At 45.6% G+C, this 22,750-nt stretch overlaps 1 protein-coding gene across 2 annotated transcripts in view; it reads right to left on the bottom strand.

The window, feature by feature from the left end:
• The window catches only part of TRAM2 (translocation associated membrane protein 2), an 81,756-nt gene that overhangs the window by 49,494 nt on the left and 9,512 nt on the right, over positions 1-22,750 (bottom strand). Inside the window, exon 2 of one of the 2 annotated variants that reach the window (XM_077903674.1) lies at positions 6,381-6,473. The exons of the other annotated variant lie outside the window; for it this stretch is intronic. Within the exon in view, the coding sequence (XP_077759800.1) occupies positions 6,381-6,473 (93 nt within the window). The remainder of the gene's footprint in view (positions 1-6,380; positions 6,474-22,750) is intronic. 2 annotated transcript variants of the gene reach the window in all.

Genomic DNA, 22,750 nt, shown 5'->3' with positions numbered 1-22,750 from the left:
ATGGGACATTCATTATACCTCCATTCTAGGCTCGCATCCAGCTTGTTTTGCATAGTCTACAAAGACCTGTCAAGGACCACCTGAATGAGAGAGCACCTGATGAACAGAGCTTAATGATGATGATTTGATTCAAGTAGATTAAATCAAGGCCAAGCAGGCTAATGAAAAACATCTAGCACTCAAATATCCCTATTTGTCAGCAAATAATATTCACAGGGGATATTCCAAATCATCTTCAAAGCAGAGAGGAAAATAACCACATAAAAGGCAAGAGTTCCCAGAAAAAATGTGCTACAGATAAACAGAAAACACAAATCTAACCCCAAAGGCGTAGGCTGGGGTAAACACTACCCACACTGTGCCACCAACCAATCTGTCCATACCCGTAAACCTAATAAAATCTAGGCCAATGTCAATATTTAGGTATAATGTCATATTCCAAGATATTTCCCTGTCTCCTCCCACCCACCCCACACACTAAGATAATTGCTCTATACATTACTACAGAACTCATTTTACTAATAGGAAGTAATATTTTAGGGGCACCTGGGTGGCACAGTCAGTTGGGCATAGATGGCTGGTTTTGGCTAGGGTAGGGATCTCGGGGTTGTGGGAACGAGCCCCGGGTCATACTCCACACTCAGCGCAGCATCTGCTTGGGATTCTCGTCTCTCTCTCCTTCTTCCCCTCCCACTCATGCTCTCTCTCTCAAATAAATAAATCTTGAAAAAAGAAAAGAATGAGTTTTAAATAATATCTAAAAATTGGTATGCTTTTTCTCTGCCCAGCCTTTCGGCACCCCAGGGGCCTGTATGACCTCACACAGGGTAAAGATAACCCAGGACGAAAACCAAGCATCAGAGGGAGAGGCTGGACCCCAGTCTGAACTCACAGCTGGTTAGCTGGTTAACTCAGAGGTTAACAGGAGGCTGCAGGCACCCTCATCCAAGGCTTGATGTGCAACACCCCATTTGCTAAGAAATCCAGGCCTTGGAGCAAGAGCCAAGAGGCCAGGTATCCCCTGTCCAGGGCCTACTGGGCAGCTCTCTTTCAGGGGAACACAAAAAGGAACAGAAACTGCCTGGGACACCAGCGACCTTAAGCTCTGGCCAAGAAACCCAGATAATCTCCATGCAAGACAATCACACAGTGAGAGCTGACGGAGGGGAGGACATAGCCACACACAGACACATACAAAGTAGGAGGCAAAGAGGAAATACGCCCCCCTAACAGCCTCGGGTGTGGGGGTGTGTCTGCTCCTCTCACAGTTTGAGCCAGTGCTCTGTTCGCCCTGAGCAGGAACTAAGGCCATGGCCTGCAGAGGGCAGATTAAAGGACTATCCTCAAATGCTCTTTCTGCCATTTCCCGACTACAGTGGCAAAGATGACAGATCCATCGCAGGCCTTGTTCTACAGTCCCCCATGACTCCCTAGTGCCTAGGAGAGACTCAAGCTCCCTGCCTGGCATCACAGGACAGATATTAATTTAGAAATAAGGTACAATAAAAGATTAACAGCAATAACTAATAAAACAATTATAACAACATGTGATAAGAGTTATGTGAATGAGGTCTCTCTCAAAGTATCTTAGTGTTTTGTACTCATCCTCCTTCTTGTGATGATGTGAAATGATAAAATGCCTATGTAATGAGATGAAGTGAGGGGAATGACGTGGGCCTTGTGCCCTAGCATTAGGCTACTAATGCTGATCTGAGGATCACCTGCTTCTGCACTGCCTCAGAATTCAGATAATTAAGACCACACAGATGGGGGGAACTACTGCATGCACAAGCAGTGCGGGAGACCAGAGGGGGGGCCCTGACGGGACTGAGCTCCCCCCTAACCACCTTGTCCCATGGAAAACATCACCAGTGAGGTTCTGTTTCACCCGTATCCTGAACGAATAGATGGGCCAAGAGAAGACAGAAAAGGGGCTGCTTGCACTAAGGCAGAGAAATTGGGGAAATAGGATTCCCAGGAAAAATGAATGGTCTGTATGTACAAGGTGATGTGGCTGGAGGGCTGGCAGGAAACAGGCCTGTGAAGGATCCTTTATGGCAGGTATAAAAAGTGGATCTTCTCCTACATGCAGGAGATAGCCACCTACAATTTTTAATGGGATAGTACAGTGAGATTTGCACAGCAGAGAGCACACTGCGCTCTGGGTGTGAAAAGTGGGCTGGGGAAGGGGAGGTAAGCCAGGCCATGCGAGAAGCTTAGGAAGGGGGCTGCTACAAGGGATGATGCGGGCCTGGATGATGGTAATAGTACAGACACAGGACAGCAATGGGCGATCTTCCAAAGACTCGATGGTGCAATAGATTAAGGTGAAAAAGTACTCAAGAGTGGTGCTCAGGTCATGCTCAGGGAGCAGATACACAAACATAATTTTATTAAAAATATGCAAGGTGTTATGATATTTACTCAAAATGTTGATGGTAGGGGCAGTGGGTGATGCAGTGGGTAAGCATCTGACTCTTGATTTTGGCTCAGGTCATGATCTCAGGGTCTTGGGATCAAGCCCCATGTGGGGCTCCACGCCCTGCTCTTAGCACAGAGTCTGCTTAGAGGTTCTCTCTCTCTCCCTCAGCCCCTCTCACCCCCCTCCCAGCACTTACGTGTGCATGCTGTCTCTTTCTCCCTCTCTCTAAAATAAATAAATAAATCTTTTTTAAAAATATCATAGCTGGTGGTATCATCAACAGCAGAAGAAAAAAAACAGCAGAAGTAAAAAAAAAAAAAAAAAAGAAAGAAAGAAAAAGAAACAGCAGAAGTCCAGGACTAGTAGGGGGGACTGAGGAAGACCAGCCAGAGGCCAAAGGAAACCCAAAGAGCCCCAGCAGCCAAGGAAAGTGAGCAGCAAGGAGTCCATGCTCACCATGGGGAGACCTTCAGGGAGAACAAGGCAACTTGGGACTGAGATGCAGGCTGCAGGGGGGGTTGGGGGGGGGGTCAGAATCTTCTTTTTTTTTTTTTTTCTGATGGGTCCCAAGCGGTGGGAATGATGCTTAGAGCACAGAGTGAGATTTCAGTAAGTATCTGTGGAATGAATGAATGAATGAATGCATGAAGAGTCCATCAGATTTGGGGGCCAGAAGGTGACTGAGGACTCTATAGAGTAAATGTTATAGAAAAGGAGGGGTGGAAGTCAGCGTACATGGGTGAATGTGAAGTGGAAGAGTGCAGACTGAGGTCCGTACTGCTTGTCTGGGTGGCTGGGAGCTAGACAGGAGGCAGGGGTGGGAAGGGGGTGGGAAGTCAGGGAGGGCTGGGAGAAGCTGGAATCTAAGCATGGTAAGGAGAAAGACCATGGAGAGAAGAGTGGTCGGATATGCAGAAAAGTAGGGGGAGCTGGAGAGGAATACATCAACCCAAGGGAAATTTCTTTAGGAAACAGCATCTAGAACCACAGGAGAGGGATGCCTGAGGAGGAGCACTGGCCCTGAGCGGGTTCCCCTTCAGGCCCCACACCTCCTGGTTCCCCAAGATCCCCGCTCCCTCTGAAATTTTTTTTTTCAAGATTTTATTTTATTTATTCATGAGAGACAGAGAGAGAGAGAGAGAGAGAGAGAGAGGGCAGAGACACAGGCAGAGGGAGAAGCAGGCTCCAGGCAGAGAGCCCGATGAGGGACTCAATCCCGAGTCTCCAGGATCACACCCTGGGATGAAGGTGGCACTAAACCACTGAGCCACCCCGGGGCTGCCCTCCCTCTGAAGTTCTGACAGAGCCTAGATACAAATACCAGATATAGAGAAGATGCTCAATCAGTGTGCCTCAAATCGACGTAACTCAGAAGGGAAACAGAAGTGAAAGAAGACAACCGAAAACTTAGGGAAGGGGGGCAAAACCAAAATTAATCCCCCTATTACATTCAGAGCAAGACTAGAAAATGTTTCTGCCCTCTATTTAATCAATTCTTTTTTTTTTTTTTCAAAGATGATTTATTTATTTGAGAGACAGGGAGAGAGAGAGAAAGAGACTGTGTGTGTGTGTGTGTGTGTGTGTGTGTGTGTGTGTGCGCGCGCTTGGAGGGGAGGAGTAGAAGGGGAGAGGGAGGAGGAGAAAAAAGAATCTGCAGCAGACTCCTGGCTGAGCATGGAGCCAACCCTGGGCTAGATCCCTGGGCCCTGAGATCATGACCAGAGGGTAAACCACGAGTCGGACACTCAACGGACTGAGCCACCCAGGCTCCCCTAATCAATTCTTCTAAACCAGTGCTACCCTATTACTCACAGTGGCCATAACTTTCATTCATTTCCCAAGAGGGAGAGGCCGGGCCACCTGGATGGATTTACAAGAGGATGGCTGTTCTGTGGGTCCCCAGGGGGGAATGGTTACAGTGCTGGCCAGAGGGTCATGAGGAGGCCTCTGGCTTCCTATCATCTCATCAGCCTGAGCTGGCTCTGGCCGGACTGATCAGGTTCGGAATCAGAACCTACGGACATGCAGATAAGCTTCTGGCCATGGGCCAGGGCCCACGTTCTGAGACCTGCAGTGACCGATGCCACAGCCACAGGGGTGATTCTGGGGCTTTTTCCTGGATCTTATAATGGCCACACCAGGTTTTCTAAACGGATGTGTCAAGGGAAGCAGCACACACACGCAAACAAATCTAGATGCTAAGACATTTTTTCACACTCCAGAAACACACCTTTGTTTAGTGACATCTCTAGAAAACCAGAATTAAAAATATATAACTCAACGCTTCCATCACAAAATATCTGAGTGCATGCTCTAGGCAAGGCACAGTGCTACAGGAGACAGACTTCTAAGGCCCACTTCCTTCCCTCAGAGACCAAAATCACGAGCTAGGTCATCAATCAAGTCCAGCTCCCTCATTTCAGAACTGATAAAACTGACCACTTTAGATGATTACCTCACGGAACCCTCAACAACCCCATGAAGAAAAGACTTATGTGTGAGATCTTATTAAATGCCAGGCACTGTGCTAAACACCAAACAGGATTACCTCATTTAATCTCCCACTCTAGAAAAACTGCTGCCACGTCTGCTACGATTACTATTATTTACTGAACTGCTTTAAACTCTTACAGAAATTATCTCATTTCACCCTCCCAGAGGCCATACTGTCCAGAACAAGTTAGGCTCAGGAAGCTTCAGACATTTGCTCAAAGGCACACAGCTAATAAGCCCAGAGGCTGTCTGGATCTCAAGATCCATTGGGCTGTGACGTCTGGATTCTTACCTACCATGGGAGGTAAGCTACTAAGCAATGTCTCTAAAAACTAATGATCAGAGCAAGACTTTGCTCTGTGAAAAGTTAGTTTTAAGCCAAGTAAAGATGTCATGGAGCAGGACACAATTAGGCAAAGGACAAGTGAAGGTTCTTTTCATTTCTCAACCCCACAGTCCTTGGCACAATAGAGGGACTCAAAAAATATCAGTTGAGTGCTCTGGGTTTGGAGATTTATGAATCTCTTCTGAGAAGACTTCTGAGAGGGACTGAGCTAAACTAGCAAGACACAAAGTGTGGGGCCGGGGAAGATACAGATTGTAGCTAAGTAGAGAGGAGGGCTCAGGGTTAGAACAGAGTCACTACTGCGCTGGGAAAGTACAAGAGGAGGACTCCAGATGGAACCTTCCAGCTTAATGTAGTCATGGTGGTTTGCAGGGACCATCTACTGTGTGTGCCAACTTCAGATCTCAGCCGTCCTCATCTGTTTCAAACACATCTAAAATGGGAAAAGAGAAGGAAACCTGGCCCTCTGACTCCTTAAAGCTTTTATCCATTCATTCATCCATTCATTTATTGTAAAGGCTACTGGGCCCCAAAGTCAACTAACTCCATCTACTGAGTTCATCAATAGAGATGTGCCCATTCCCCCACTATATACATTTCAAAACCATGCTTCCCCAAACCACTCAAGCCCAGATAAAGAAACAGTTGCTTCCCTCATAGTAAGGGAAGCAACATTGTAACATAAAGATTCAAACTCTTTCCTTTCCAGCCACAAAACTCTAAAAGCTCTCCCATATTTCATAATTTACCAATTAAATTTTATCAGTTACCTAATGGACAAGTGATTCTGAGCTCCTCCATGTGAAACTGTTAAGAAAGTAATTTCCTGTTGGGATACCAATATTCAAAGGCTAGTGGTAACTGGACACGGCGATTAGAATCCCATTAATGCTACACTGGAAACTCCTCTTGGTCCCTGAGGGCTGAGCATGCAAAGCACTGGGTAAGAGAAGGAAATGGGTTTAAGTGGTACTTGAGTATTATCTGAGCTAGCCGCAAAAGATGGAAGTGGAGGTATTTGATGTACTGCCACTTTTAAGAAGCAAGGGTGATCCTGGTCTCACCGGAGACCAGAGCAGTAAGTAGCTGAAAGTGGACATGTTACGCTATTTGGCTTACTGCAATCAGGAAACATCTGTCCAGAAAGCCTGTTGTCAGAGTTCGCAAGTATTTCAGGGGCGCCAGTCTTGCTTTGCCACCTTTTCCGATTGCCTGTGGGTATAAATGAGGCAGGATTCGAATAGGAAATAGAGAGCCTGTACGTGCTACTGGGCTGGACACTTCTCCACTTGCCCCTCCAGGTCCACTCTCCATCCTGCCCTGTGCCCCAGAGCAGAGAACAGATGACCTTTTTGGAGCGCATCAATGGGCTTCCCGGACAGCTGGCTTCAGATGAATCCGCAGGAGGTCAGAGGGCATGAGGAGGGCGCTCCTTACCTGGCTCCCTGCCTGATGGGCAGACGTGGCAGCCTTCTGACCTAGAGTCACAGGTCCAGCCCCTCTCAAGACTTTAGCCACAGCTCCTGGCATTACCTCCTGCTCGAAACTCCTTACATCTTAAGAAGTTCTGTATCCACTCCATCCCTGGGCCCTTCGGGCTTAGGGCTATCTCCCAACTTCTGCAAACCCTGGGGTGCTTTACCATCCCTTATCGGCCTCCCCTGAACCTGTCTATGCCCCTTGTTAATAGTGCCTCCACTAACCTTCCTTTAATCACCTCATCTATTTCCTGCGGGACCCTGGCTGATGCAGTTATGTTTCTCAAATAAAAGACCTAATAATAGGGACGCCTGGGTGGCTCAGTGGTTGAGTGTCTGCCATTGGCTCAGGGTGTGATCCCAGTCCCAGGATCGAGTCCCACATTGGGCTCCCTGTGAGAAGTCTGCTTCTCCATGTCTCTCATGAATAAATAAAATCTTTAAAAAAAAAAAGACTTAATAATACTAACAGCACATGATCATAATGAACCTCATCTGTACAACCACCGGCAACAGGGTACTTCAAATCAGCAATATTCTCTCCCAGGCACACATACCAGGACTACTCCAGGGGAAACCAGCTCTTCCCTCAGGGCCAGGTGAGTGCTGAATGCCCAACAGTGCTGACGTCTAGCTTTAATCTGTTCAGGGCGGCCTGGAATCAACTTCTCACAAACTTGGATTGAGACAAGCTGCACTGGGGATCGGTGACCACCTGTCTGAGTGTCTCAGGACACCTTTACTGAGGACAGAGGAAAATACAGGCTCCTGAGGACCCCACCGACCTCAAGCTGCACGTTCAAATCCCAGGCCTGGCATCACAAACACTCCACCACACAGCTTTTAGGATCGATTGTAGAAAATCACATCCACTAGGAATGGGGACTGACTTTATACTGACAAGTAATGTCTTTTTAAATAATATCTGACCTGCTCTAGTCAGGAAGTAAAAGGGTCTTTGCCTTATGCGCTCAAGGTGATACCTGAGGGTTCCTGAGATGGAAGGGGGGAAGCCAGGGGAGCCCTAACCCAGTACCTCCTCCGACACAAAGAGATCCTTTTTCCTTTTATTTTTTCAGGACAGAACAAGAATTGGAGTAAGGGTGCGCATGAGGGGGGAAGGTGAATGAGGGAGGAGGGTAAGTGTGCAAACAAACGGGCCACTCATCTCTGGGATGTCTTTCTACCTTTTCCTACAGCTGAGTAGCCTGGGGGCAAGCTGTCTGCCAAGCTTCCCCGCCCGCCGTGTAAACACTCTGGCACCAGCTGGGGTTTGGAATCTGCTGAGTCTCTGCCAGCTGGCGACCTGGAGATGGGTCAGATTAAAGGAATGTGTAATGAGTGAGGGGGTGGGAGGCAGAGGCCGTATTTACACAGAGGGGGCCTGCAGGGGTCAGTAAGGCAATGGCCAAGGGAGGCGGGAGCTCTGGAAATGGAAAAATAGGAAGGTGAGAAGAAAGGGGTTTCAAAGTATCCAGGCACCACGCCCCACCCCAATGTCCCAAGGCTGTTATGTTCATTTATTTTTTTTTCTTTTAAAAACTGACTTCTTTGTCCCCATCTCGGTCCCCACCCTCCCCCGCCAACAGCTCCCAAACCAATTACGCACGGCCCTTTGAAAGGTTCGCAGCTGCCTGCCCGAGAAGGCTCAGCGTGACCAGACAGCGCGGACACTCAATCCTCTGGATCCCAATTTGGGAACGTTAACACGGAAACCCAAGCCACGTGCTGACAAGCCGGCTCTCGGCCACGTTCCGCCTCAGACGGGGCCGGGCGCGGTGGAGGGCACAGAGAGCCAGCGGTCCGGGCAGCCCTCCTGGTCTCCAGCCCGGGGGACGGACACTTCGGCGGCGGTGGGCAGTGGGGCCAAGGCTTCAGGGGAGACCGCCCGCCAAGCAAGACCGCCAGGCCACGCGGGCCTTTCTGCTGCCCTGCGGAGCGGCTTGGAGGACAAAAGCAGAAGTCAAAAGTCCTGGTGGGCATTTGTGGCCACACCTGTTAGGAAGGCCACCTGCAGCCCTTCTGAAGCACCTGCAGGTCTCTAACCCCAGATGGCTAAATATATATTACTAAGAAGAGGAAGTCAGCAGCCCTGAGGAGCAAAAGAGAAAAAAGCACTGGGAGGAGGCAGGAGACCCATTCTGGGGAAGCTCGGCCACAAACCAGATGTGAGGCCTCAGGCTACTCCCATCCCCCTCACTAGGCCTCAGGGTTCTTATATTTTAACTGGTGTTAGCAGAAGTGCCTCTGCTTCCACGCACTTCCAGGATAGGGATTCACCTCCAGATGGAGAGTTCAAACCCAGGCCCTTCTTGCTCCCTCTATATCCCTGCCTCTATTCCAGTGACTCTCAAATCCACCTTTCCCCACTCAGATCTTTCTCCTGGAGGATAGTCCTGCATCCCTACCAAAACAGCACACAGCCAACTTCCATTCGGCACACCCCAAATCGAACCTTGCATCTTTATTCCAAAAGTTGGTGCCTAAGAAACATAATTCTACATGCCCATGTCCCAGGCTGCCCATCTTCCCCTACAGCCAGCCACCTGTTGGCTTTTTCCTTTATTATTTTAGTAAATCCATTATTTCACTCACACTGCTACTAGAAAGCCTCACTCCCTCATCTCACATCAGCCTATAGAAGAGGTTTCTAACTGGACAGACGGTCTGCCTCAGTACTCCAGCCCCTCCCACCATCCTAGATAGAACAGCCAGGCCACACATAATATAAACAACAGACACCCCCTTCAAGGCTCCCTGCTGCTTACAGGATAATATCTCTTTAATCTGACATTCCTGAACCTCCTTCCCTCTCCTCCTTTGATTATCACAACTCCCCTAAACAAACTCAGGTACAACTGCCCCGAGTGTCCCAAAGGATATGCTAGATTATTATTCCATGAAATACTCTCCAAAGTCAACAAATAGGTTTGATGCAGATATACAATATTCATTACTACAATATTAAAGGCTCTGACAAGTCCTGCAGTAAACCAACCTGTTTAGCATTTCCCAAGCCTATATGGCCCAGGAACTTATTGTTAGCATTATACCTATTAACTGCTTTCTTCAATTCTCAGAATGCCCTTTCTTGCCTGAAATACCAGGCCTCTGTTCTGCCTTCCATTTATGTCTCTGTTTTGCCTTTTTTGGGGGGGCCAGTTCTCACACCATACCTCCCCTGGAAGCTTCCTTCTCCCCCATCCTACCACCAGTGCCCATGCTGCTTCCTTCCTTCTCATCTGAAGCACCTGCTCTCTGTACCTCCTTGCTGAGAGGCAGGGGCCCACAACGGTTAAGAGCCTGGTTTTTGAATTCAGAAAGACCTGTATTAAAATCCCAAATCTGCCCTCACTAACTCTGAGATGGAGTTGTTTAGCTTGTTTGGTGTGGACAGAGATAATAGAATCTACTAAAGAGAACTGTTGAGGGGATTAGCAGGATAAGAAGATCAAGTCTAGCACAAGGCCTGGCACATCACAGTATTCAATAAGTAACATTTGGTCATTTTTCTTATTTTTTTAACATGGTTTTATCACTTATTATTTTCTGTGTATCTACTAGATGGGAAGTCACCGGAAGCCCCACAGTTAGGTGCTGTCCCTTTGCCTACCTCTCCCTCTACATATAAATCAGGTTTAACAAATACGTCTTGATAAGGCAACCACCACCGACAGCTCCATCCTCCACCAGACAGCAGGTAAATGTATATCTACGGCAGGGCAATAGAGCCACCAGTCCCAGACTCTCAGAACTGAGCAAGAAGCTGTCAGTACAGAGACTCTGCAAGGCAGTAGAGTCCTATAACTTCACAGAACCTCCTGGACTGTGCTGTCCTGCTCTGCCCCCCAACGCTGGTTTACTATGCCCTAGAAAGGGGGGGGGGGGAGGTGGGCTTTGTAAACCAAAGTGAAAAGGTGTCACCCAAAAGTGGCCTGAGTGGCCCATCTCCACAGCCCCACAATAGGGCAACAAGGGGCTGCTGTGCTGGGATTTAAACTTTACATTTTCGGGATGCCTGGGTGACTCAGCAGTTGAGCGAGCGTCTGCCTTCGGCTCAGGGCATAATCCCTGGGTCCTGGGATCAAGTCCTGCATCAAGCTCCCTGTAGGGAGCCTGCGTCTTCCTCTGCCTATGCTCCTGCTTCTCTCTGTGTCTCTCATGAATAAATAAATAAAATCCTTTAAAAATAAATAAACAAACAAACTTTAAATTTTCAACAGAGGCCATTTCATTCATGTGACTTTTCCAGTTAATATCTGGAACTGAGAAGTTTCATTTCCACTTCTAGTCAATCCTGACTTGCGTTTTTCTTGATGCTTTTGTATAAGCTTCTCTGAATGGTTTTAAAATATCCCTATTTCACCCTCTGACCCATTCTTCAAAAGGTTTCTGAAAAGCAAAGCTTTTATTTATAGCACGTGGGAATGACATCTCTCAGATCAAGAGCAAGGGCTAATCTTTACAGCATCCCCCTAGCTGCTCTGCTGGAGCTCCTCCTCCTGCTTTCACACACACACACACACACACACACACACACACACACACACACCACAGCCCCAATTCCATGTCCCAGCTTCTCTCCCTCCCTCTCCCCATTCACCTTTCCTGCTCTCCAAGCAACAGGCTGTCACTGATCCCACCTTTCCATCTTTCTATTTCCAAAATGAAAACAGCTTTCACATGCCTTTCCTGATGATCAAAATAATATTCCTTTAATTGAAATGTACAGAGAAAAAATTTACTTGTAACTCTACCACACAGAGAAAACCATTGATTAAATTTTGATGATTATCCTTATAGATACCTTTTTATAAAAATAAAACAAATCCAAACATTTACAGAAAAAATCCCACAACAATATGGCATTCTGTAATCTGTTTTTGAAAAAACACAGCCATATGTTTTGGACACTGTTCAATGACACTGCATATCAATGTATGTCACCATTTGAAATTTAACCAATTTCTTACCAGTAGGCATTAGGGAACAACCTTATCTTTTAAAAAATGTTAACATCTCAAACTATTTGGACATAATGTCAAGTGGGAAAAAATCAGAATTTGGTCATTGTATTTTTATTACAATTACAAAAACCATAGTGTCTGGGCATAAGAACAGAACAGAAGTTAAATCAACTGTGTTCTGTGGAAAAACATGAGGAAATCTGTTTATAAAGGTGGTATTCAAACAGCAAAGAAGTCTTTCAACAGAAGTAATTCATAAAATACAGAAATCCCTATTGTCTAAAAAGATATTACAACAGGTCACGCCTCAATGTAAAATATTTCAAATAGCTTATTTAACCACTTATTTAACCTTATTTTTAACCTTAGTTTTCAAAGAAAGACAGAAGTACTGAAGCCATATGATCTTTGAGAAAGGGAAAAGGGGAGAAGTAATTCTGGAAAGGAAAGGCATTCATAGGGAGAACCCTGGACTGGGGGCTCAGGCTCAGAGCCTCCCTCCCAGGGAGAAGCCCTCAGATGGACTCAATCCCCACATTTCTTAACAGTCTTGGTGGCCCAGGCAGCAAAGTCTGAGTGTGAAAGGTGTATCTGGTGCGGAATGGATAAACCAGAATGTATAGATTATACATAACTAATATGGAATTAGAAAATGAAAGCACAGAAAAATGGGCTAACTAGTGATGGCTAAAATTGTCATAGAATTGACTAATTAATATTCATGAGTAACTAACCGGTGAATTCCTGATGTGGTATTATTAGGCTACGTGAAGGAGCTATATGTGCATTACTAGCTTACTTGATGCTTCCAAAAACTTCGTGAGGTAAGCACAATTATCTTCACTCCTGTTTTGCTGACCAAAAAAAGAAAAAAAAATTGGAGCATGGTTAAGTAACTTAATCAAGTTATCTCGTGAAGTGAGGGAGCTGGTAAAGAATGAGGCAATTTGATTTCAAAGCCTGCACTCCCAACGTGTACACACATCACAGTATTTATGAGCCCAATACAATCTGGCACCGTGCAGTGGGGAATCGGGGTGCATATGCAGATGGCTAAGGCAACTAGCCTCAAACTCGCAGTCTATTTTTCGGAGGAAGGAGAGCCTATGAGTTAATCATCATCATAAACCTTCTTCTCTATAAGGAGCTCTATGGACTATACAAGAATGCTGGGGCTGTCTTTTACTTCCAAGAGGTCTCCATGGAAATGCACAAAACCAAACGTGACCTGAAGCCAATCTGTTTAGTTTTTGACGTGCCCTCAGTCTGGGATTTCGGCCACGTCACCGTGGTCAGTTTTTAAAAGCAAAGCGGACTAATAGCACTTAGGCATAATCACATAAGTCATTTCTGGAGGATGCTGAGCTCCCAAGCTGCAGGACAGCACATTTGGTTTAAACACATCACATGGAAAAGGTCTAGAATACTATATTTGGGCAAACCGTTGATTTGGGGTTTGGTGCAGCTCTGGTTTTGGCAACAGCACCTTTTTCCCACCCTGCCCCCACCCCACACCACATGGGCTCAGCTACAGAGCTTGGCCCTCACAGAGGCACCGTCTACCAACCTCTCCCCAAGCTCTGGAGAGCAGAGGTCGCAAGCTACTCGAGGGAGCAACTGGGCAAGAGACAACCAGCAAGTAGCCATCAAGAAGCCAGAAGAGAAGGTGCCCTAAAGCACTGAGTGTCATATCTATGTGCTTTTATGTCATATCTATCATATTCACTGAGTAATGCAATCCCATCCCAAAGCACAGAAGCCCCCCAGGGACCCAATCCTATAAGGAACACGTCAAGACTCTGACCATACTAAACTGTAACCACTGATTTTTTTAACCATCTTCCTCATCAGAGTGTCCCAGGCACCTTCAAGGAGCAGTTGCTCAATAAATATTTGCAGAATGAATTAAAAGGAGTTCTGGAGATTATGCAACAATGTGAAGGTACTTAACATTACTGACCTGTACACTTAAAAAATGGTTAACATACTAAAATCTATGTTATGAGTATCTCAGTACAATTTTTAGAAAAAATAATAGTACATGTCATGGGGTGGAGGGGAGGTGGCACACATTAATTCTAATGCTTTATGAAATTTGGTAGAACAGAGTATGGGTTGGGTGATCTGAGTATTAAGAACTATGGGGGAAGGCTTAATGAGGTAACTGTTATCAAAACAGTTTACTGAACAAAAAGTCACAAAAAGATGGCAAAGATGACACACTCAGTAGGTTCCTCCAGGTGTTTGAAAGCAGGAAGGGTCGATAAATTGTGTAGGTGGGTAGAGAGGTGGCCTCAGATCCATCCAGGGAATTCCACTGCATTCATTCCAACAAATACACTCTTCCTCAGGCACTTCCAACCCTGACCTGAAAGCTGGCACTCCTAGTTATTAAAGTTGAGAGAGAAAGCTGCTCACAAACCCACCTTCCCTCGTGCCTCCTGACAGGATGGGAAGGTGGTATCTCACAAAGTGAGATCTGCGGGGTGTTACTAAATACTGCTGGAGAGACACGGTCAGGTAGGTCAGAAATGTAGGACGCTACTTTAGTAAGCACACATGGTATGTGACTCTCCAAAGGGGGCATGATATGCAAAGTTTCACACACCTCTCTAACCCAGAACCCCCCAGCCTCCCATTACCACCTTCAGAGATTTCTTTTTATAAAAAAAAGATTTTATTTATTTGACAGAGAGAAAGAGAGAGTGCACACAAGCAGGAGGAGTGGAAGGCAGAGGGAGAAGAAGCAGGCTCAGGGAGCCCGATATGGGGCTCGATCCCAGGACCCCAGGATCATGACCTGAGCTAAAGGCAGACACTTCATCGCTTAACCACCACCCAGGTGCCTCCACCCTCAGAAATTTCAGGGGAATTTTCTGAGTTTCCTAACTGCATGATCTTAGGCAACTTACTCGAATTTTCTAAGCCTCAGTGTCTCCCCTTTAAAATGGAGTCCAGGGATCCCTGGGTGACGCAGCGGTTTAGCGCCTGCCTTTGGCCCAGGGCGCGATCCTGGAGACCCGGGATCGAATCCCACGTCGGGCTCCCGGTGCATGGAGCCTGCTTCTCCCTCTGCCTGTGTCTCTGCCTCTCTCTCTCTCTCTGTGTGTGTGACTATATCATAAATAAATAAAAATTTAAATAAATAAATAAATAAATAAATAAATAAATAAATAAATAAAAATGGGAGTCCAGGACACAGGCTCTGAAGTCCAACAAACAGGCTTTGAATTTTGATTCTGACATAATGACCAATGAGGGCCTGGTCAGGTTACTGTCATTCTAAACCTCAGTTTTCTCATCTGTAAAATGGGAGTAACCATGGTATCCACCCCCCAGGGACACTGCAGACTGAGTAAGAGAAGGTAGGTGAAGTGCTGACTTACTACAGCACTTAAAATGCATTTATTCTTTGGCCCCAGACACTGTGAAGTGCTATATAAATGTCACCATCCCTTATGGCCCCAGCAAAGGCCCACCCTTCTCTCATGAAGCTCCCCTCTCAGAGTCTCAGTGTCCTCTCATACCATTCATGAGATTATTTATTCACAAATTTATTCAGCTTCAGTCATATGCTGATGTGTCGTATCAGATCCTACACTCATATCTAGCGTTTTCCCATATAATTCTTATCTCAAGCTCTTTTTCCAAAATAGAATTGGGCAAATTCTATTCAATTAACTTAACAAGTTTAAGTAAGTTTGAAAAGCTCTATACTCCTAATGTAAAAAAAAATTTTTAAGGGAAACAAGTTACACTGGAAAGTTAAAGTCTTCCATAACCTACCATCTAGATACATAATAAATGTTGACAGTCATCTGTGATCTTTCCAGATTTTGACCGTGTATATATAAACATCAGTTTTTTATTAAAACAGGCTGACCCTGTACATATTAATCTCCAGCCTGTTTTTTTCCTCACACATCAGTCCATGGCATTACCTAAGGATTAACCTTATCCTCACTTAAACAGCTATAGAGGATTCCAGTGTACAACTATACCATCATTTACTTAATTGATTCACTATAGATGGATATTTAGGCTGTTTCAAATGAATGATGGCTTTAGGGCAAGGGCTGTGTCCTGTGTGTTTTGGCATCTCCATAGAGTTAGTGCAGTACACGTGGTAAGAATTCAGTAAATTGTGTTGTGTAAACTCTGACAATATTTGCCTCAGAATCACAGATGATTATTGAGCCACAGTCGATTAAATGTAACTCTCAATAGCCAACACCACTGTGAGAAGCCTGGATAAGAATGAGCAATATTTGCAATGCTGGCCCTTGAGATAACAACTCTCAGATCCAAAAGACAAGCTGTTCAAATTATAATTTCAAATCTGGCTCCTTTCCTGTATTAAAATTATTTGGTGACCCGGCAATTCCACCCCTAGATACAGGCCCAAGGGAACTGAAAATATTATGTCCACATGAAAACTTGTCCATGAATGTTCACAGCAGCATTATTCATGTAATATGGTGGCAAGAATCCAAATGTCCATCAACTGAGGAGGGAATAAACAAAATGTGGCATTTGCATACAGCAGAATATTAGTCATAAAAAGGAATGACACAAGCTACAACATGGATGGACCTTGACAACATTATGCTAAGTAAAAGAAAGCCATCATATGATTCCATCTACATGATGTGGCCAGAATAGACAAATCCAAACACAGAAAGCAGATGAGTGGTTGGGGGCAAGGGAGTGACAGGAAGTGACCACTCACTGGTTTCTTTGGTGGATGATGGAAATGTTCTGGAATTAAATAGTGGTGACAGTTGTAAAACCTGGTGAATATACTTAAAAACTGCTGAACCGTATACTTTAAATGTGTGAATTTTATGACATATAAATTATATCTCAATTAAATACACAAAAGTCCTTCGAAAACTGGTTGTCAGTGGGTAATTCCACTTTACCACCTATTTACTGCAAGAATATTATAGGAGAACCACCTGCATGCCACATATTGTGCTGGGCCCTGGAGAGAGAATGGTGAGCAAGATCCTCTCCTGCCCCAGCAGATCACATGGTCAAGCCCTGCAGAGTGGCAAGGCCACACACCACAGAGGCAGGGCAAAGAGAGAGGGGACAGGGGAGCCCAGGGAACTGACTGCTGACGCAGAGGTACCCTACCCAGGGGAGGCAAAGGAGGGCGTTCCAGAAAAAGTGGGCTGTGGCCTCAGGAATGAGGAATAGAGGCCGAGTAAAAGCAGGAGAGCTTCCTGACAGAAATATTTGAATAAAGGGACAGACAAGATGCCTGGGTGGCTCAGTCAGTTAAGCATCTGCCTTCAGCTCAGGTCATAATCCCAGGGTCTTGGGATCAAGCCCCACATCTGGCTCCCTGCTCAGTGAGGAGCCTGCTTCTCTCCCTCCCTCCTGCTTGTGCTCTTTCTCACGATCTCTCTCTCTCTAATAAATAAACAAAATCTTTTTAAAAAGATTTTTTTCGGGGGGTGGGGGGCGGGTGGCCAGACAAGGAGACAAACAGCGTAGAAGAGCTGAAAGATAACCAATAGCCAGATAACCATTACCCAAATGTGCCAAATAATGTAATCTTATAAATCCAACAAGTATTTGACTCCTATGATGTGCACTATGCTAACTGCTGAGAATACAACACTGAACGAGATCAATGCAGACGTTATTACGTTTCCAGTGAGACATGGTAAAGAGTCTATGGCTGATTCCTTGGTTTCAGCATGGTATTAACAAGGATAAGGGCAATTTGTCAATTTCTATCAAAAATGCAAATGCACTTATGGCTTGGACCCAATCATCCTACTTCCAGTAAAGACATGCCACGAGATATATGGCTATACAGGCATGAAATGACCTATGTACCAAGATATTCATTGTAGCATTGTTTATAAGAGTAAATGATTGGAAACAACCCAAGTATCCATCGAAAGGGGACTGATTAAATGAATTAGAGCAAACCTGCACGATGTAAGACTATGCAACCTTAGCCATGAGGAAATTCTTTGTGTACTGACATGGAAAGAGCTTTAGGATATTTTGTTAACCAAAGAAGGCAAGGTACAGAACAACACAGATAATATACTTTGTTTTTCACAAGAAAGGAGACAGGAACACACACATACACACACACATATATATGTATACACATATATATATATGTGTGTGTTATATCTGTATGCATATTACATATATATATGCAAAATCTATCATATAATTTATAGCTGCTTGTATTTGCACAAATAAACACAAGGATACACAAAAATTAATGAAAATGGTACCTGGGAGCAGGGGAGGGCAGCTGGATGAGAAAAGGCCAGAGAGGGACACCTTCAATGTGCTCTTTTTCTTATGTTTTTTATTTTTGAACAATGTAACTGTACTGCCAAATGCTATTTAAAAAAGAAAGTTAAATGGCTAGGATTCCCTATCTGCATGCACACGCTAGAGTAGCAGGCACTCCTAATATGCTCACAAGCATCTCTTATGGAAACCCAAAAACCCTAAGGAGACAGCATGGATAGAAAAACTGTAAATGACCACCAGCAGCAGAAAGGCAACCCAAGACACACACTATCCTGTGTGAACTAGACCATCCTCAATCAATCCACACCAGCTACGTGTTAAGCACAGAGGTGCTGGGGATACTGAGAAAACGTAAAGCAACTCCTTCTTTTCAGGGAGCTCACAGCAAGTGCAAGGAGCAAGCTTCGGCCCAACTGCCTGCGACCCCTAAGAACAAATGTGATGAAGTCACTCCTATGCTCGGAAAACTTCAATGGTATTGAAGCTATTGAAGCTATTACCTGGGCTAAGAAGTAGATCCAAACTTTTGAACCAGGGCCACCCTGAGCAAAACTCTGCCTGACAGTCCAGGCTCATCTTCCATCACCTCCTTCCTTGACCCCCACCTGCGCCCCACTTTGGTAGCATGGAGTCACACACCACATCACCCCCATTGCACCTCTCTGTCCTTTTACACATGTCCACTCTCTGCCTGGCCAATGCCCTTCAGGCCTCAGGGCCCAGCTCAAACTTCTTCTCCATTTGCAAATAAACTGTCCCTAATCCTCCCAGGAGAACTATGCTCCCCTCCCTGACCCTCACCTCCTACCCACAAGAGTGGCGGTGACACTGTCACCTCCCTAAGGACTCTTGGCTCCATGACGACAGAATCTTTACCTTTTCATCTTTTATCCTAGCTCCAAGAACAGTGCTTGGCAGAGAGAAATGCTATGCCTGAGTCTGGCTGAATGATAAACAAGAGAAATACAGAGACAGACAGAAAGGAGGAGTGCACTCTGCTAGGGAAGAAGGGCTGGGGCCAAGGTTCGGAGCAGGTGGCGCCTGTGTGATATGGGAGGCAGGTGTTCAAGGAGAAGGAAGGCTTACCTGAGAGAGGGAAAGAGAAGGGGCGGGGCATGAACAAAAGCAGGCAGGCATAGAAAGAGGATGATCTGGAACTCAGGTAAGTGGTTTGCAATGAAAGGGGGGGTAGGGGAGCGCAGGGCAGGGGCCAGGTCTGAGTGAAGAGTACAGGAGATCCAGGCCAAAGGCTGGTCAGACCTCGGGGGAGCTTAGAATGCCATGCTAAGCAGCCTGGACTTTAGGTGGCACCATGGAAGGACTTTAAGTAAGGGAGCCCCAGGCTCAGCTCTGTGTCTGAGGAGCTAAGTGGAAAGGGACCAGAGAGGAGACAAAAGGCTGAGGTCCAAGACAGGACCCACATAACCATTCAGGGGCCTGAGCTAAGGCCAAAGAACAGTTAAGAGTGCGAGGGGACTTGGGGGCACATCGAGGATAAAATTGCTGGGAGTCAGATGTGGGGGGACAATGCAAGGGTTATAATAAGGTCTAAGGAAAGGCTGCTCGCCTATGTCACATCAAATGCCTGGAGAAAGAGAACTGAGAGAGAAGAGGCCTTGCCATTCCAGCAGCCTCTGAATCAACATCAGAGAATTTAGATGTGGGGGTCCTGGTCCCTCCTCCTGGTTGGAGTGGAGACTGAAACTCTGTGATAGGGGGCGGTTCTCACAATGATCAGTGCCACAGCCTCCTGACCAGACTCCTCGTTTCCAATCTCACCCAAAGCACCCTATGACACTAGCCCACAGAGTATATGAATGTTTCATGCCAGCCCCAGCTGTGCATTCACAAGGACGTGTTGATTCCCCTGGCCTGTGTCCTCTCACATCCTCTTCTCTCCTGGCCTGACCCAGCATCCACTTACCCCTATTCTGGACAAGGAACCCTTCACCATGTTCCCAAAGCATCCCCTCTAGAAGACCACTATTTAATGAACACCAATGTGTGCTAGACACAAAAAAACAATATGGCAGCTCAGCTGGAGCACCCATCTTCAAGAGACTATACTCGTTTCCTTTTATCTGTCTTCCTTATTAGATGGTAAGGTATGTTCCCTGTAATTGGGCAACATGTCCTTCCCCTGTGTTCCCAGCTTCTAGAACAATGCCTCACAAAAAAGCACTCTCTAATCAATGTTTGTAGAAAGAGGAGGCAAGAAATCAAAAGTGGCTCAGGCCAGATTCACATCCATTGGGCCATGTGAGCAAGAAGCCAAATGATAGGACTGAGAAGCCAGCAACGTTGGTCAAGTTACACTTGGCTAAAGCTGCAGGCTAAAGGTGTGGTAAGTTGCCAGTGACAATCTGATGAAGTCACAGTTGTCAACCTGGAGTATCTGGACCCATGAAACTCAAGGAACAGTGACTGAAAAGCATCTCATTTCCTTTGTTTCAAAACTCCGAAAATGACCACAGGAGAGCAAGTCATGGCAGCAAATATGTTAGCTGGCTTCCTTTTCATTTTTTTTTTAAAGATTTTATTTACTTATTCATGACAGAGAGAGAGAGAGAGAGAGAGAGAGGCAGAGGGAGAAGCAGGCTCCGTGCAGGGAGCCTGACGTGGGACTCGATCCCGGGTCTCCAGGATCACCCCCCGGGCTGAAGGCGGCGCTAAACCGCTGGGCCACCGGGGCTGCCCTGGCTTCCATTTCAGATTTCAGAATCTTGCATGGAATAGATGTCCTTACTGAATGATTAAAAAAAGAAGAAAATTGAATGGCAGGTGGTTGAATAATGTTGAATGAAGGTATTTCCCAGGCTAGATGATAAGAATGTCAAAAAAGTTTCTTTCACATTTCTTGGGTAAGAACATGCACTGCACAACAGGCCCGCTCTGCTTGTATTGCAGGACTGTAAAAAAAAAAAAAAAAAAAAAAAAAAAAAAAAAAAAAAAAAACACACAACAAACTGTGGCTTGCCAGAAATTTCTGGGGCTGGATCATTCTGGATATCCAAATTTTCCCTATTGCTAAAGATTTAGGTACCAAAACTTTAACATTAGTCCTTGTGGACAGAAATGTTTCTAAAAATGTTTGTGAGCATACTGCATACCTTTCCCTTTTTCTGCAGATAATCATTATGGTCAAGTACCATACTGCGTTAGTCTATCATGGTAACCTCAAAATCTACAGAAATTGTTTGTGCATATACTGACACCAAGTTTGCATGGCTTTCTTTCATTTCTTATGACTCTTAAGTGTTTATTTAGTAATGAATAGTCCTCCTAGCTGTCAGCTACCCCAGCCACTTCTCCCATTTTAACTTATTCTTTGTTCTGTAATCTTGGGAACCAGATAACCAAGGTTCATATAACTGTATGGAAAGTAAGTATGAGTGGGCTTTGAGCGACTAGCCTAGGTGTGGTGTCAAGACAAAGGTTTGGGGCCACCACTGGGCTGCTCCGGGACCTCCCTCTGCAACCTCCACATACCATCCTGTTTCTCAGCTATGTAGCTATGTTCCAAACAGATAAAGCAGCAGCAAAGTCAAGGTGTCACTCGAAGGCTGTCCAAGTGGTCAAGTGTAGTGAGAACAACAGGTGCAGGTATAGGGCACTTACCCTGTGTCAGGCCTTCTTCCAAGCACTGTATTTATATCAACATTTCTAACATATTCTATATCAATGCTTCTAATCCTTCCAACAACTCTACGGCATATTTTTCCTGATGAATACACTACAGAACAGAGAGGTTAAGCATTTACCAAGAGGACAAGGTGAGGACATGGAAAACCAGAATTCAAAGTTGGGAAGACTAGAGGTAGGACCCTGACCTTAGCCACAGTGATCCGGGGCTTCTAACGGTTCCCCCACAGAACCACACCACAAGATACTGCTTACTACTTAAAAAAAAAAAAAAAAAAAAACACACACAGAAACAAGCACTCAGAAAGCAAAGTGTACACCAGCGCAGTCCAACAGAACTCTGCGGTGATGGAAATGCTCTATCTCTATCTACACTCCTAAGATGTGAACTATGGCCAGTGTGACAAAGGAACTGAATTTTTAAGTTTGTTTCAGTCTAGTGAACTGGAACAGCCACACGTGGCTGGTGGTCACCTTTGGATGGCATCAATGTGGACCACTTTTGATGAGCCAAACACTGAACTTAAAATGTGAAATGTCATGGGTAACTCCTACTTGGGAGTTAGGCGTCAGAAGAATGTTATTAAACCCTGCCACATCTCTCACAACCTCTTCTCCACCCTGTATGGGTTTTAATTCACTCGTAATTTTGAGAAAGAAAGTATGCTATTTGGTCAGAGTGCTGGAAGAGGCTTCTAAATGAAGCAGTAGCTTGCAGTGGTTATAGTTGGCCAGGCAAAGCCTTGAGAGCACTGTTGGAGGCAGGGTGATGAAAGTGATAGAGCATAGTTCAGGTTTCAGACACTAGGTTCACCCTACTGATCGGGAAATAAAAAAAAAAAAAAAGCCAGAGATAAGTGTGCATGTGCATGTGACAATTACATCACTGAATATGAAGATCTGCTCAAAGGTAGGGCCTCTGACCACACTCAGAGGACTAGAATGATAAAACCCACATGGCAGAGCAAAAGCACACAGGCCACTCTTCTTGCTCTTCCCCACTCCCTGGTTGGTCTTGGAGAGTCACAAACAAAACATACCCTCTCTCCCCGGCCCCAGATGATTCCTGCCTAATAGAAGGATCTTCTCCTTCCCCAACACTGGTTCCACT

The sequence above is a fragment of the Canis aureus genome, chromosome 7, assembly GCF_053574225.1.
Source record: "Canis aureus isolate CA01 chromosome 7, VMU_Caureus_v.1.0, whole genome shotgun sequence".
Lineage (NCBI taxonomy): Eukaryota > Metazoa > Chordata > Mammalia > Carnivora > Canidae > Canis > Canis aureus.
The sequence above is the reverse complement of the archived record's forward strand: the minus strand, read 5'-3'. Positions and strand labels throughout refer to the sequence as shown.